At 45.5% G+C, this 16,763-nt stretch overlaps 1 protein-coding gene across 2 annotated transcripts in view; it reads left to right on the top strand.

Moving 5' to 3' along the window:
• Positions 1-16,763, top strand: part of SLC23A2 (solute carrier family 23 member 2) — a 319,310-nt gene that overhangs the window by 156,342 nt on the left and 146,205 nt on the right. For both annotated transcript variants that reach the window (XM_063932053.1, XM_063932054.1), the window contains one exon: positions 2,919-3,192. In XM_063932053.1, the coding sequence (XP_063788123.1) occupies positions 3,088-3,192 (105 nt within the window). In that variant the 5' untranslated portion in view covers positions 2,919-3,087. The remainder of the gene's footprint in view (positions 1-2,918; positions 3,193-16,763) is intronic.

Here is a 16,763-nt window from a genome sequence, read left to right as displayed (position 1 = left end):
CAAGGACAAGGGTATCCATCCTGTGGTGGTTGCAGAGTGCTCATCTTCTAGAGGGCCGCAGATTCGGCATTCAGGACTGGGTCCTGGTGACCACGGATGCCAGCCTGCGAGGCTGGGGAGCAGTCACACAGGGAAGGAATATCCAGGGCTTAGGGTCAAGCCTGGAAACATCACTTCACATAAATATCCTGAAGCTAAGGGCCATTTACAATGCTCTAAGCTTAGCAAGACCTCTGCTTCAAGGTCAGCCGGTGTTGATCCAGTCGGACAGCATCATGGCAGTCACCCACGTAAACAGACAGGGTGGCACAGGAAGCAGGAGGGCAATGGCAGAAGCTGCAGGGATTCTTCGCTGGGCGGAAAATCATGTGATAGCACTGTCAACAGTATTCATTCCGGGAGTGGACAACTGGGAAGCAGACTTCCTCAGCACGACCTCCACCCGGGAGAGTGGGGACTTCACCCAGAAGTCGTCCACATGATTAAAAAACTCGACAGGTATTGCGCCAGGTCAAGAGACCCTCAGGCAATAGTTGTAGACGCTCTGGTAACACCGTGGGTGTACCAGTCAGTGTATGTGTTCCCTCCTCTGCCTCTCATACCCAAGGTACTGAGATTGATAAGATGGAGAGGAGAAAGCACTATATTCGTGGCTCCGGACTTGGTAACCGGAACTTCAAGAGATGCTCACGGAGGATCCGTGGCCTCTACCTCTAAGAAGGGACCTGCTCCAGCAAGGACCCTGTCTGTTCCAAGACTTACCGCGGCTGCGTTTGACGGCATGGCGGTTGAACACCGGATCCTGAAGGAAAAAAGGCATTCCGGATGAAGTCATCCATATCCTGATCTAAAGCCAGGAAGTATGTAACCGCAAAAACATTATCACCGCAATTGGCGAAAATATGTTGCGTAGTGCGAGGCCAGTAAGGCCCGACGGAGGAAATTCAACTGGGTCGATTCCTACAGGAGTGTCTATGGGCCTGAAATTGGGGTCCATTAAGGTTCAGATTTCGGCCCTGTCAATTTTCTTCCAAAAAAGAACTAGCCTCAGTCCCTGAAGTTTAGACGTTTGTAAAAGGGGTACTGCATATACAGCCTCCTTTTGTGCCTCCAGTGGCAATTTGGGATCTCAATGTAGTTTGGGTTCCAAAAGTCACATTGATTTGAACCACTTAAATCTGTGGAGTTAAAATATCTCACATGGAAAGTGGTCATGCTGTTGGCCCTGGCCTGGGCCAGGCGCGTGTCAGAATTGGCGGCTTTATCCTGTAAAAGCCCTTATCTGATTTTCCATTCGGACAGGGCGGAATTGAGGACTTGTCCTCAGTTTCTCCCTAAGGTGGTTCCAGCGTTTTCACCTGAACCAACCTTTTGTGGTGCCTGCGGCTACTAGGGACTTGGAGGAATCCAAGTTGCTGGATGTTGTCAGGGCCCTGAAAATATGTTTCCAGGACGGCTGGAGTCAGGAAATCTGACTCGCTGTTTATCCTGTATGCACCCAACAAGCTGGGTGCTCCTGCTTCTAAGCAGACTATTGCTCGTTGGATTTGTAGTACAATTCAGCTTGCACATTCTGTGGCAGGCCTGCCACAGCTAAAATCTGTAAAAGCCCGTTCCACAAGGAAAGTGGGCTCATCTTGGGCGGCTGCCCGAGGGGTCTCGGCTTTACAACTTTGCCGAGCAGCTACTTGGTCAGGGGCAAACACGTTTGCTAAATTCTACAAATTTGATACCCTGGCTGAGGAGGACCTGGAGTTCTCTCATTCGGTGCTGCAGAGTCATCCGCACTCTCCCGCCCGTTTGGGAGCTTTGGTATAATCCCCATGGTCCTTACGGAGTCCCCAGCATCCACTTAGGACGTTAGAGAAAATAAGAATTTACTTACCGATAATTCTATTTCTCATAGTCCGTAGTGGATGCTGGGCGCCCTTCCCAAGTGCGGATTGTCTGCAATACTTGTACATAGTTATTGTTACAAAAATCGGGTTATTATTGTTGGGAGCCATCTTTTCAGAGGCTCCTCTGTTATCATACTGTTAACTGGGTTCAGATCACAAGTTATACGGTGTGATTGGTGTGGCTGGTATGAGTCTTACCCGGGATTCAAAATCCTTCCTTCCTTGTGTACGCTCGTCCGGGCACAGTATCCTAACTGAGGCTTGGAGGAGGGTCATAGGGGGAGGAGCCAGTGCACACCAGTTAGTCCTAAAGCTTTCTTTAGATGTACCCAGTCTCCTGCGGAGCCGCTATTCCCCATGGTCCTTACGGAGTCCCCAGCATCCACTACGGACTATGAGAAATAGAATTATCGGTAAGTAAATTCTTATTTTTGTCCCCACAAAACTTTGATTTGTGGCCTGACTTGCATTACTGGCCATCAGAATAGCAGTGTTTGCACACCATAGGTCTAATGAGTCTAGACTCAACGTTTTATGTCGTCGCACTGGTATGAATCCAGTTTCTGATAACGCCCTGGTGCTAGTACGTGTCTAGATTTCCTCTTTCTCTGCTTACACAGCTTTCAGTGTCGCAAATAAGTGTTATTATTAATAGAGTTTTTCTGCCATTAATCTATATTCCTGTCTAAAGTAATGTCACAATGAGGACAGCGCAGATGACGACAACTCTGAATAATCAGTAACCCAAATCAATGTCCTTTCAGGTCTGCAGATAATGTAAATGCTAGGACATATTGCCAGCCAGAGCCTGGTGAACTGTTCATGTTATTTGTTACTGTTCTGAGTAGTAATATACCTGGACACCCATCGCTTGACCGAGTGTCTGTATGTCTATTTTTAAGGAAATGAATGTGTCTATTATATTTTAGTTTATGCGTAGAGGTTTGAGAATGTTTAATTCTGCCTTTGATTTCAAAGTTTTTCAGTATAATTGAATTACTCTTCCCATCTTCCTTCCAGGTATCACTGAAGACCGTCCGTACAAAACGTGTCAGTCCGGATGCCAGGGCAGGCTGAGCCATCTCTCTGACCCCTGTGGCCACTTCTTCCTAACCCAGGAATACTGCAGTGTTATATCCCTCCAGCCAGGCTCCGCCAAGGCCAGACAGTAGTAGACACTGCTCCAGCGATGGGCATTGGTCGGAACCCCTCATCTAAAGCGATGGAATCCACAAACTCAACCGATGGGACATACGAGGAGGAACCAAAACATACAGCCTTTTTCACCTTGCCGGTAAGAGCAAATGCGCCACAGGCACTATTGATAGAATCGGTACTTTCATAAAGGCAGTCTGGAAGACCACAGTGCAGCAGTGCACAAACCTCTCCTCTTTTTAAACCAGTAAGGAAGCTAGTAGCACTGTAAGTAGTTCTGACAACAACACCAAAAAAAAAAAAAACAGGACTTCAGGCATCATTATTTTCTGCAGTATCTTAAAAAAAAACATCTCCACCCCTAACTCAAACTGATGCAGAATTTCGCTGTTGGACCGAACCCATGTGGTATGTGTTTAACACACCTCTGCCTCACCCTAATCAGTTCTGTCCACCTTTATACCAGAATCATAACAGCTTCTACTTTACAGTGGTGTGAAATGAGTTATGCATAAGAAGGCCTGTTTGTGGCAGATTTCTTCTGCTGTTCCGTTCAAGAGATAGCCTTAAGCTGGGTACACACCTGACCAACACACTGAGCAGCACATTTAACTAAGTTATATACACTTAACGGTCAACCGTTCGGCGTATCGGTCAGCCCCTGCAGCAAGTACACGCACAGCCAGATGTGCAGATACATCTGAAGATATGTCAGCCATCGGCTGTGCTGCACAACTGACATGATCGGGTGGTATTCATGTGACCGACGGTCGGGAGACCGACGGTCACATGACCTCCTCCAGCCTCCCGACCCCCACTATCCCGATGGTCGGCATGCCGACCAACAGGGACTATTTCCACTCGTGGGTGTCCACGACACCCATAGAGTGGGAATAGAACCCGTGGCGACCGTAGGTCGCCACCGAGCCCGCAAGGGGCTTGCTGCACTCGCCTCTCCCCGCCGGGATCCCGGCGTCGGTATGCTGCCGGGATCCCGGCGTCGGTAAGCTGACCGGCGGTCAGGAGAACGCCGGTCAGCCATACTACACCCTGATCGGGTGGTATTCATGTGACCGACGGTCGGGAGACCGACTGTCACATGACCTCCTCCAGCCTCCCGACCCCTACTATCCCGATGGTCGGCATGCCGACCAACAGGGACTATTTCCACTCGTGGGTGTCCACGACACATGATCTATAAGTGAATGGCGGGCTCGTGATATATCGATCATTTGCTGGAATGGCCAATATATCACCTAGTGTGTACCCAGTTTTAGTATGTCCTGTATATTACAGGTGTCCGCTGCTATGCAAAGTTTCAGCGGTCTTATTGCATATGAATTCTAGTTTAACACACCTGTAGAGGGGAAAGTTCAATGCAGAGCGAAAACTGTGGGTGCTTTCTAAGATATTTATAGCTTGACAGGAAATAGTCCTTTGCAGATTATTATCAGGAGTCATAAGCACTACAACCCTCGCTAAAGGTGCATCATAAAAGGCTCCGTAAGCGCTCATTGTGGATGCTGGTTTGGCTCATCCTGTAAGGTTTATAACTTATTTGATAATGAACAGGTTATTGTGCTGTCATGTCATGCGGTTTGCTTTTGAAGTTGGCAGTGACAATGAATGAGTGTGTAAGGTGACTCTTGGGGTGGAGCTGTGTTCTTTCAGCATTCCTGTAAGTATTTATCCCTAATCCCTACCCCCAAACTTTAACCTTTACTGTTGGGCCTAACCTAATGCTGCCGTCCTACAACCTAACCCTAATATCCACATTCTGATTCAGAGTTGGATGCCGCTGCGTCCTTTTTTTTGGTAAGGCTGCCCAACTCAGCCCACTACCTGCCCTCAGACAGCTTGCAGCCTGTCAATCAGGCAGCAGTTCGGGAGGCACTGCATGCGATGATGCAGAACCCAATCTACACATGTGCAGAATGGATCCTGCTCATGCGTCCCGCCATAAGAGATGTACGCAAACCATCAGTTTTGCGTACATCTCCGAGTTGTACGCAAACATCCCATACAAACATGTAATGTGTTGGATCTGTATCAATAGTATAAACACATATGTTACTAGTAGTACTAATATATACCTAAAATATTTTGGTGCTGTACTGATGTAACAATAATGTGTGGTAGGGTAAATGCTGATGCGAACACGGAAAGACGTGCTGTACAATCAGCCTGTCTGGTACAAACATCATTCCACTGTCACACTGCTGGGGGTCACGTTTCTTCCCCATTCTGATGATTGGCCTGAACAACATCGCATACCATGCCTGCAGTCTGCATGCTTTCATGCATTGCCTTTCTGCCACATGATTGGCTGATTGCAGATTAGATTTACCTAGCGGATGTACAGGAGTACCTGATAAAGTGGTCAATGAGTGTTTGTGTATATGTTACTAGGACATTTTATTAATACACTCTTCAATTGTAGAATCAGTGTGAACATAAGAGGAGTTGTAGGTTTGGTATTCAATACTATTGTCTAGTGACATAATACATACATTTACTGAGGTTTTCCCAAACATGTCTAGCATATTTCTTTGTTTATGGTTTCCAATAAGCGGCCTTTTTAACTTATCTAGTTTTATATCTTCAGCACTAAAAATAATATTTTGGGGGGAATTCAGTTGAGGGGCTAAGGGTGCGAATTGCCGTGGTGTTCAAATGTTAGTACCGTCAGCCCTTCTCGCACCCTTGACCCAGCTGATTCACACCCGATTCGCTCAAAAGTGCTCACTACTCTATGGTGTAGCAAACACTTTTGAGAGAGATTTCACTTCTGGATTCTCTCTCAATTGAATTTCCCCCATTATGTTTATAGAACAGTGTTGATTGCATTAAAATTAGGGTTATTGTAATAGGCTTGCAATTATATTAATAATTAACTTTAAGCAATAACATGGGGCACTTTACCAGGGACATTGCGTATACACTTTGCTGGCGAACCATGCCACGGTTGAGGAGCTTTGCTAGAGAACCGTACCACTTCTCAGGAGCTTTGCTAGAGAACCGTGTCACGGCTCAGGAGCTTTGCTAGAGAACTGTGCCACGGCTCAGGAGCTTTGCTAGAGAACCGTGCCACGGCTCAGGAGCTTTGCTAGAGAACCGTGCCACGGCTCAGGAGCTTTGCTAGAGAACCGTGCCACGGCTCAGGAGCTTTGCTAGAGAACCGTGCCACGGCTCAGGAGCTTTGCTAGAGAACCGTGCCACGGCTCAGGAGCTTTGCTAGAGAACCGTGCCACGGCTCAGGAGCTTTGCTAGAGAACCGTGCCACGGCTCAGGAGCTTTGCTAGAGAACCGTGCCACGGCTCAGGAGCTTTGCTAGAGAACCGTGCCACGGCTCAGGAGCTTTGCTAGAGAACCGTGCCACGGCTCAGGAGCTTTGCTAGAGAACCGTGCCACGGCTCAGGAGCTTTGCTAGAGAACCGTGCCACGGCTCAGGAGCTTTGCTAGAGAACCGTGCCACGGCTCAGGAGCTTTGCTAGAGAACCGTGCCACGGCTCAGGAGCTTTGCTAGAGAACCGTGCCACGGCTCAGGAGCTTTGCTAGAGAACCGTGCCACGGCTCAGGAACTTTGCTAGAGAACCGTGGCACGGCTCAGGAACTTTGCTAGAGAACTGTGGCACGGCTCATGAACTTTGCTAGAGAACCGTGCCGCCGCTTAGGAGCTTTGCTAGAGAACCGTGCCACGATTTAGTGCCCACCTGTGTCATCAGTTGATAGCCTGCCTTCTCTTTAATATTTAGTCTGTCCTAAAATGTCTTCCATCTATTTAAGGGTCAGTACAAAATATTTAGGGTATTGTCCAGCATGTAAGTTTAACAATAGTTCCGAAATCAATGATGTGCACTTTCATAGTGCACATCAACAGAGACTGTCCAATAGCCGGAGTGTATACATTACAAATGTAACTTTAGTACAGTTTGTATGCCTCTTCTTTTTATTATGAGGCTACGTGAGTGCCTGTAGCCTAAAACATAACTAGTGAATGAATCAATTCCCTGAATCAGGAGTAATTTTCACTCTACAAACAGAGTTGTGTGACATCTCCAAATCTCCTCGTAATAAGATACATTATACGTTTTTTTCCTGTTTTAAGAAAATTAGTGTAGACTGTAAAGACTCTGGTACTCCCAATTACCTACCTATAGTTCAGATGTACTATAAAAGTCTTTTTATGAATGCATTTTGTTGGCTCCCACAGATAAAAAGGTTATCTCCATCTGCACACAACACAGGAGCACTGATATTTGAAATAATCTTTTTTTATAGAACTCTTAATTATCTGCTGCATGCCCTAGATCTGCTGCTTTTATCCAAGTGTCTGGTTTCCATAGAAACCCCTTCCTTGCTGCTCATTAAAGTAACAGTCTTCATGGTTTGGGGAGAAAATCCTGCACCGCTCCAGCCCCATCTTAACCCTTATCCCACCTACTTCTGTTACACATCGTGACATTATCCAGCCGTGCTGACACCCCAGTACCAATTAGAAATGTGCTGCCATTGTGATACAGGAATTGAGTATTAATAAATGTGTTGTACTGTACCATCCTATCAATATATTTCAGAGCTAATTTATGACTAATTGAGCTGGATTCACCTAGTACCTGACTTATTCATTGTTTTAAGTGTGTGTATGATATACAGTGTAAAAGGGCATCATTTATTTATTATTTATTTACCAGTTATTTATATAGCGCACACATATTCCGCAGCGCTTTACAGAGAATATTTAGTCATTTACATCAGTCCCTGCCCCAGTGGAGCTTACAATCTATATTCCCTACCACATGTACACACACACACATTCATGCTAGGGTTAATTTTGTTGGGAGCCAATTGACCTACCAGTATATTTTTGGATTGTGGGAGGAAACCGGAGTACCCGGAGGAAACCCACGCAAGTACGGGGAGAATATACAAACTACACACAGGTAGAGCCATGATGGGAATTGAACCCATGACCTCAGTGCTGTGTGGCAGTAACGCTAACCATTACACCATCCGTAGTGCCCTGTGTGTGTATGTATGTGTATGTGTGTCTATATCTATCTATATATCTCTATCTCTATATATCTCTATCTCTATCTCATATATATCTATATATATATCTATATATATATATATATATATATATATATATAGAGAGAGAGAGAGAGAGTATATTATTGCTTTAAAATTAGAATTTTGTAACCGGCATATAAGGTATATCAAAGTTTACTGAAACAATAGTCTGAATAGAACAAGAAACCACCTTGTGCTCCTGTGGAATGTACATGGGGATGTTTATGACAGTCTCTGCCCTATTAAGGGTGAATGAGCTGATTTGTGGACAATTTTGGAGAAAAGTGTATCAGGGTCATTGGTGAGCTCATCACACATTGACTGTTGGGTAAGAGTTCAAAGCAGTTAATTAGAGACTATAAAGAAGATAAGAATATTCCAACACAAAAGCCAGAGGAGGTGCACATGTCTAGATCCTGACTTTGTATAGTCCTTTTGGTTTTCAGCACTTTGCCCACTGAACATATCAATGAGTCTGTGTTGGTTCTAGTATGCTTTGCGGATACATACTGATTAACAGCAAATTAGCTGCTTTTATTAAAAGTATGTATTCCATATAGAATAAGCCTATCCATTATATATACATTTGGACCCTGATATTTAGCAACCACTTGCTGGATCCACATTTGAATCATATTGTTTAGTTTCTGCTCATGGTTCCCAATCCATCGACACCAATTGCTTACAGAGGAGTGTGATCACCATCATCAGGCAGTAGATATCATCTCCAAGATCTCTTTGTAGTTACTATGACTGATTGGACATCAGTCGTGGCCAAACTGATCAGCTTCCACATACACTGAAGTGCCATAAGTCATGTATAGCTGTCTAGTACCATGTAGGACCCCTCTCTAGCCTGGTGAAGTGCAGCAACAAGAAATGGCATCAATTCCACAAGGGAACTGTAGATCCAAGCTATCTGGATAGCTTTTCACAGCTCCCTTATAATTCTAGGTGCATGATCTTGGGTGCATTAACGTGGTGGCCACACCATTCATTGTAACTCCCCAGAATGTTTCGCGAGCCAATTCTGGACAGCTTGGGGACAGTTAATGATGTGTTCAGGTGGACCAGTAGATCAGCGGACCAAACCCATGCCACGTAAAAAAACACAACACCGTTAAGGAACCACCAACCTGCACAGTGCCTTGTTTAAAACTAGTGTCCATGGCCTCATGAGGTTTACGCCACACCCGAACCCTACCATCAGCACAAAACACTGGAATCCTGACTCATCGGACCATGTGATATGTTGGCTGTCCTCCCAGCTACTGGTGCCATAGTGTTAACAGGTGCACTCTGGTGGTTCTTCTGCTCCCACATCCCATGGAAGCTAAAGAACGCTGCACTAATCAGCTGGATATGCATCTAGTACCACCTGCATTGAATGTGGAAGTGATTTGAGACAGTGTTTATCAGTTGCTTTTGTCAATTTTGCCCAGATGTGCTGGTCACGATCATTAATCACCAGTGGTTGGCCACTGCGGTGTCCACGGTGGGTGATATTACTTTGCATGAGGTATTCCCAATACACATGTGACATATCGTAGCTCGTGGAATGTTGAATGTCCGCACAACTTTGAAAATGGAATGTCCCATCCGTCGTGCACCCACTTTCATGTCCCTATCGAACGCCAATAATTCATATCACCCTGCCATGAGCAAGCATGAGCCTAGCCAGTGTTCAAACTGCTCACAAGATGTCAGATTACAACTAATGAAAGTCTGGTGATTTCTGAGACGTCACAGTGGCACTGCCTACAGTACCATTATCTTTACACCCTGCTGTCCCATGGCTTTGGCACCTCAGTGTACACTGCTCACCCCTTTCCTAGCTGCTTGGATAACTAGGACAACTTCAGTCCGCTGTGCCTGAGAGCAATCTCCTCTCCATGCTGTCGGATGCGTTGGACAAGGAGTCAAGAGGGCCCCCTATTAAATAATACATGGGGGTAGCTTGATCCTAAATAGCACTCGTTGTTGGAAGGAAAAAAAAAAACACAGCAGAAACTGCATTGGAAAGAATGACTAGTCTTTTTTTTTTTTTTTATTATTACTTTTTTATTGCTTCTATTTGAAAGTAGGGAACGGTGTATGTAGATTTATTTGTTTTTGGTGTGTGTGCGTGTTTTGTATCCCTCATTAGTATAATGAGTGCTCTTTAAAAGTCAGGCAGTGAAAGGTGCTGAGTCATTACATTGCAATGAAAGTAAGTGTGGCACAGGTCTGTGTTAGTTTTGTTACATGTCATCTGGATTACGCAAATGCTCCTTATCTTGTGGTGCATAAAGCCTTTACTCCTACATTTCTATATCTGCCAGGGACAATGGGACTATTCTATAATATATGCATTAAAGGGACACTAACAATTAACCATTTAACAGACACATTTTTTTCCCCAAAAACTGCTCAGAAATATATATATATATATATATATATATATATATATTTATGATTGAGTTAGGTGACGAACATGTATTTAAACTTATGCAAAATGTTTTTATTTTAAAAAAACAAAAAGCGACTATACACATATTTCTCAGATATTTGTAAAATATATATTTTTTTTAAACATCGGGAACATTGTGACTTATATTTTTCCAGCAACGCAGCCACCAGGTACACACTGGGGGGGGGGGGGGTCCTTTGGGTTCTCTTACACTTCCCTAGTGGCTGCTAATGTCTGCAGCTGCCAGGTGGGGGGGTCCTGCCGTGCTATCTTATCAGTGATTGGCAGCAAGGCAGACATGGGAGGGGGGGGGGGGGGGCACAGGGAGACAGAGGGACTGGGAAGGTCCCTTTTTGAGAGTGACAGCGGCGGGGAGTTTCTCTCCCCTGCATCTGCACACAAGGTGTACCTGACTGGTGGGATCATGTGCGATTGGATCAGATAAGGCACTTACTTGCTGGGGTGGTCGCATCTGATGTGACTATGTCAGGCAAGTGGTTAAAGAAGGAATACTTTCACGGAAAGTATGTTAATGTCTAGGATTGTCAGCTAGTTAGGGTTATCCATCAGTGGGATGACAGTCAACTGTGAGTTTGGGTGAGCTTGCCCTGTTTAAAACATTATAATTTGGCTTTCACCACACAGGTTTGTGTGTGCATGCCACGCTGCGATTAAAGGACCTGAGGACCCCTGGAAAACAGTTGTCAATGCTCATGAGACTGGAAATAGTTCCAAAATGATCTCTAAAGACTTTCCTTTCACCGATCTACTGACAGGCATATAGTGTATAAATGTAGAAAATTCAACACTGTTATTACTCTTCAGGAGTGGTCATCCAAAAAAAGTCACACCAAGACATGTAACATTCTGCAAGATGGCATAGATTTCCTGGGTAACGTCGGTATCCTGTAAGAGTGACTGTAACCACGTCAACTGTCATAATGCCGTCATCACAATGTCAACAAGGCTCAAACTTCGACATATCGACATCCTTAGAATGTGGACAAGTTCACAATACAGACATCTGAACTGTGGCCATGGGAAATGTCCCTAGTCTGAGGATGCATACAGTTAAGGTTAGGTATCTTCAGAAGGGCTGGCTTTGGGATCCTTTAGGTGGTTAACGCTAGACTTTTAGGATTAGGCACTAAGGGGACGGTTAGTAGAGTCACTGCTGGAACTCATCCTCACTTTACCGCCGGGACCCAGAAGAAGACGCTGGATCCGCCGCCAGAACAAGGTGATACACAGCAGACCACCAAGGATTGTTTGACCGGTCATCTTCTCGATATATCATCCATGTAGACGTGATGAATGTAGACATGGTCACTGATGACATGCTACATGTTGACAGAGTGACTGTGTCAAAGTTGACATGAATGCTGACATAACTATCTACCATATGTACACAACCCAAAGATATTTACACCTGTTGAGTCCACCATCAGAGAAACACAGAACAATAATAGTGTGCACAGGAGAGTGGCAAGGAGTTAGCTACTACTCTCCAAGATGTTTCCTAATAACCACCTGGATGAGCCACAAGAATTTTCTGTGGACTGCTCAGCCTACCATGGAACTGTTTGGTTTAAATGAGAAACGTTCTGTTTGGCAAACCTAATGCCAGCTGTGATACATAGTGGTGGGAGTAGAGGGCTTGGTGCCATTCTGTTGCTGTGGGACTAGGATGGCTTGCCATCACTGATAGAACCTTGAATTCTGGATTGATCAAGTGTATCCTCTCCAGGAGAATGTCATGGTATCCATCCATGAACTGGAGCTCAGCAGAAGGTGGTGGCCGCAAGACAGGGCCCTAAACATAGATGTCAGACTACAAAGAATGAGCTTGAAAAAAATGTGCCATTTTGTAATGGCTGAGAAAAAGTCTAGAGCTTTTTCCAGGATAATGTGATGGCAGTTCCCGAAGAGCAGGCTTCATGCAGTAAATCCACCAGGGTCTATAAATTGAAGTCATTCCTCCAAGCTGATTTGTTTTATCGTAGTCTTTGCTGCTCCAGGTGGTTACTCCTAGAGGGTCACATACTTTTTGTGTACAAAAATTATGTATTGTATCATTTTGATAAATTAAAGAATGAAAAGATAGATTATAGCGTTTATATTTAAGAGTTAGATGAAAATGCATTTAAAGTCCCATTTACACAGATTTTCTGGAATCTATAAAGAGTCTACAAACGTTCTAGCATAACTCAATTATAAATTCATATTCCGCAAATACCGTTAAAATTTCCAACATTCTTTAAGTTTTGGGGCTTTCGCCTAGATTATAGATCACTTCTTCCACTATAATACAATGAGCCTGTAGTATTTTTAAAAGAAAAAAAAAAGTGTGGCTTATATCCAGTGGGTTACACTGTAATACTGCATGTACATTTCATTGCTAATGTGATGGAAGAAGGCTTTGACAAAAGAGTAGAGAATTGAGGTCATTCTGCTGACCAACGTTGTGTGCTGCGTTGTGGGCTCTTCACAAAGGATACCAAAACCAGTGTTGAGGTTGTTTAGTCAGCGCTTTTTGGACGACCACTCCGTGACTTGTCAGCCACAGTCCCAGTTTCTCGGAATTTGGAAATTAGGCGCCTGACAGTGTTATGTGAAATTGGAGGTCTTTCTGGGTGCCGGTTGTTAAAATCTGCAGCTATGACACGGAAGCTTTGTTCTCCAGACATCAAAATGCCCTCCGTTCTCTCTTTTGTCAAAGCCATCTTCAGTTACCTGCAACAAAAAAAGTATTGTAACTTTTGAAACATAACTGCTATTTCAAATCTGTTTGCAGCAATAAACTTTTCATCAAATTCTGATGTTTGACGTGTTACACGACCCCCATTCCATTTGAAAAAACGGACTTAGATTCAAGATGGCCTTCTCCTGCATGTGCCAGCTGAGATAAAGGTCCCTCTTAACATGGCAGAGTACTTTCTTGTATTCACCATGCAGGGACCCTAACACAATTGTAAATTATATACACTGTATTAGACATTGGGGTTAAAGGCACTGGGCAGATCCCTCATCGGAATGTTTCCATAGAATTGTTATGTCACGCGACAAGCCTCCAGTAGAAACAAATCACACTTAATTCAGGCACTTTCAATTTTTGTTATTCTCTTTCAATATCTTTTTGGTTGAATTGGGTGATATGAAATTGTCGCCTCATATTGACTGCTGGGGCGAGAGGCACTCGTGCTGAGCGACCAGGTTGCTCCTGGCATAGCTGGGCCCAGCTGGGCCCTGCTAGCATGGGTGGAAGAGGACTACACACATAGGCCATATCATGCCAGGTAATGATCCCTTCTATTTTGTTCGGAGACTTATCAGGTGCAATCATTGAGCAAACAATCACTTTATGGGTCAGCATTAGACCTTGTACTAATACTTTATTCTTGTTAATGGATTCTTTCTCTTTTCTGCACACCGCCGAGTTTCTTAGAGTCTCCTAAAAATAACTAAACTGACAAAAATAGGGATTTGGTAATGTGAAACTTTCTCTTACGTCCTAGAGGATGCTGGGGACTCCATGAGGACCATGGGGTATAGATGGGCTCCGCAGGAGACATGGGCACCTAAAAGAACTTTTCCTATGGGTGTGCACTGGCTCCTCCCTCTATGCCCCTCCTCCAGACCTCAGTTAGATCCTGTGCCCAGAGGAGAAGGGTGCACTGCAGAGAGCTCTCCTGAGTTTTCTGTGGAAAAATAATTTTGTTAGGTTTTTTATTTTCATGGAGTCCTGTTGGCAACAGGCTCCCTGCATCGTGGGACTGAGGGGAGAGGAGCAGACCTACTTAACTGATAGGCTCTGCTTCTTAGGCTACTGGACACCATTAGCTCCAGAGGGATTCGGAACACAGGTCTCACCCTGGGGTTCGTCCCGGAGCCGCGCCGCCGTCCTCCTCACAGATGCCGAAGATAGAAGCCGGGTGAGTATGAGAAACAATAAGATATCTCAGGCGGCAGAAGACTTCAGATCTTCATGAGGTAAGGCGCGCAGCGGTAAGCTGCGCGCCATTGCTCCCATACACAACACGCAGGGCGCAGGGGGGGGGGGGGGGGGGGCGCGCGCCCTGGGCAGCAATAAACCTCGTTTTTGGGCAATAAGGTGCTATTAGGCTGCGGAGGCAGCAAATAGTTGATCCCCCGCCATTTTTATTAAAATTGAAGAGGGACCGAAGCCCGCCACTGGGGGGGGCGGAGCTTGATCCCTCAGCACTAACCAGCGCCATTTTCTCCACAGAGCTGCATGAGAAACGCTGGATCCCCGGACTCTCCCCTGCTGAACGCTTCAGAGGTTGGAAAAAAGAAAGGGGGGGGCAAATTGGCGCACAGTGAGTGGGAAATTGGATATATATATATATATATATATATATATATATAAAATATAAAAGCGCTATCTGGTTTTTCCAGTGTCATTTGGGCGCTGGGTGTGTGCTGGCAACTCTCTCTCTGTCTCTCCTAAGGGCCTGGTTGGGGTTTTGTCCCCTTATAGGTATATCCTTGTGTGTGTGAGGGGTCGGTACGTGCGTGTCGACATGTCTGAAGCGGAAGGCTTCTCCAAGGAGGAGGTAGAGCAGATGAGTGGTGTGTCCCCGTCTGTAGTGCCGACTCAGGAATGGATGGACATGTGACATCTTTACATAAGAGGCTAGATAAGGCTGAATTCGGGGAGGCGTTAGGGGGGTCAATCCTCGGATTGGACCGACTCACAGGGCCCGTCGGGGTCTCAAAAGCGTCCCTTGGCAAAAATTGTGGACACAACTACTGACACGGACTCTGATTCCAGTGTCGACTATGATAAAGCTAAATTGCACCCTAAGGTGACAAAGAGCATTCAGTGTATGATTATAGCAATAAGAGATGTGTTGCATATTGCTGATGAACCCTCTGTTCCTGACACGAGGGTACACATGTTTAAGGGAAAGAAACAGATAATAAACTTTCCCCCATCTTATGAACTTAATGAGTTTTTTTGAAAAAGCTTGGGAGACTCCGGATAAGAGACCGCAGATTCCCAAAAGAATTAATATGGCATACCCCTTCCCGACACAGGACAGGGTACGTTGGGAATCCTCCCACTGTGGACAAGGTTTTAACGCGCCTGTCAAAGAAAGTGGCGCTACCGTCTCCAGACACAGCGGCCCTCAAGGATCCTGCGGATCGCAGGCAAGAGAGTACTTTAAAGTCTATTTATTCACATACTGGAGCTTTGCTAAGACCGACAATTGCGTCGGCATGGGTATGTAGCGCAATTTCAGCCTGGACAGGCTGACCTTGATACCATGGATAGAGATACTGTTTTGTTAATTCTAGCCCATATCAAAGACGCAGTCTTGAATATGAGAGACGCTCAAAGGGACATTGGATTACTGGCTTCAAGAGCCAATGCCATGGCTATTTCAGCGAGAAGATCCTTATGGACCCGCTAGTGGACGGGTGATGCGGATTCGAAAAAGCATATGGAGGTTCTACCCTATAGGGGAGACGTGTTGTTTGGGGATGGGCTGGCGGACCTGGTTTCCACAGCTACCGCAGGTAAATCTAACTTTTTACCGTTTATTCCCCAACAGCAGAAGAAAACTCCAACATATCAGATGCAGTCCTTTCGGTCACAAAAGTCCAGAAGAGGTCGGGGATCCTCCTTCCTTGCCAGAGGTAAGGGTAGAGGGAAAAGAACACCTGCTTCGGCTGGTGCCCAGGAACAGAAGTCCTCCCCGGCTCCTACAAAACCCACTGCATGACGCTGGGGCACCCCTGCGGGAGTCCGCACCGGTGGGGGCTCGTCTTCGACTCTTCAGCCAGGTCTGGGTCAGCTCAGACCTGAATCCTTGGGCGTTGGAAATAGTTTCCCAAGGCTACAAACTGGAATTCGAAGAGGAGCCCCCACGCCGATTTTTCAAGTCGGCCTTACCAGCTTCTACCCCAGACAGGGATGTAGTGTTAGCTGCAATTCAAATGCTGTGTCAACAGCAAGTAATTATCAGGGTTCCCTTGAACCAACAGGGAAGATGGTACTATTCGACCCTCTTTGTGGTCCCGAAACCGGATGGTTCGGTCAGACCTATTTTGAATCTAAAATCCCTAAACCTGTACATGAAAAGATTCAAAATCAAGATGGAATCGCTCAGGGCGATAATAGCCAGCATGGAGGAGGGGGAGTTTATGGTGTCACTGGACATAAA

The sequence above is a fragment of the Pseudophryne corroboree genome, chromosome 6, assembly GCF_028390025.1.
Source record: "Pseudophryne corroboree isolate aPseCor3 chromosome 6, aPseCor3.hap2, whole genome shotgun sequence".
Classification (NCBI taxonomy): Eukaryota; Metazoa; Chordata; class Amphibia; order Anura; family Myobatrachidae; genus Pseudophryne; species Pseudophryne corroboree.
Note: the sequence above shows the minus strand (reverse complement) of the source record. Positions and strands in the feature narration are given on the sequence as shown.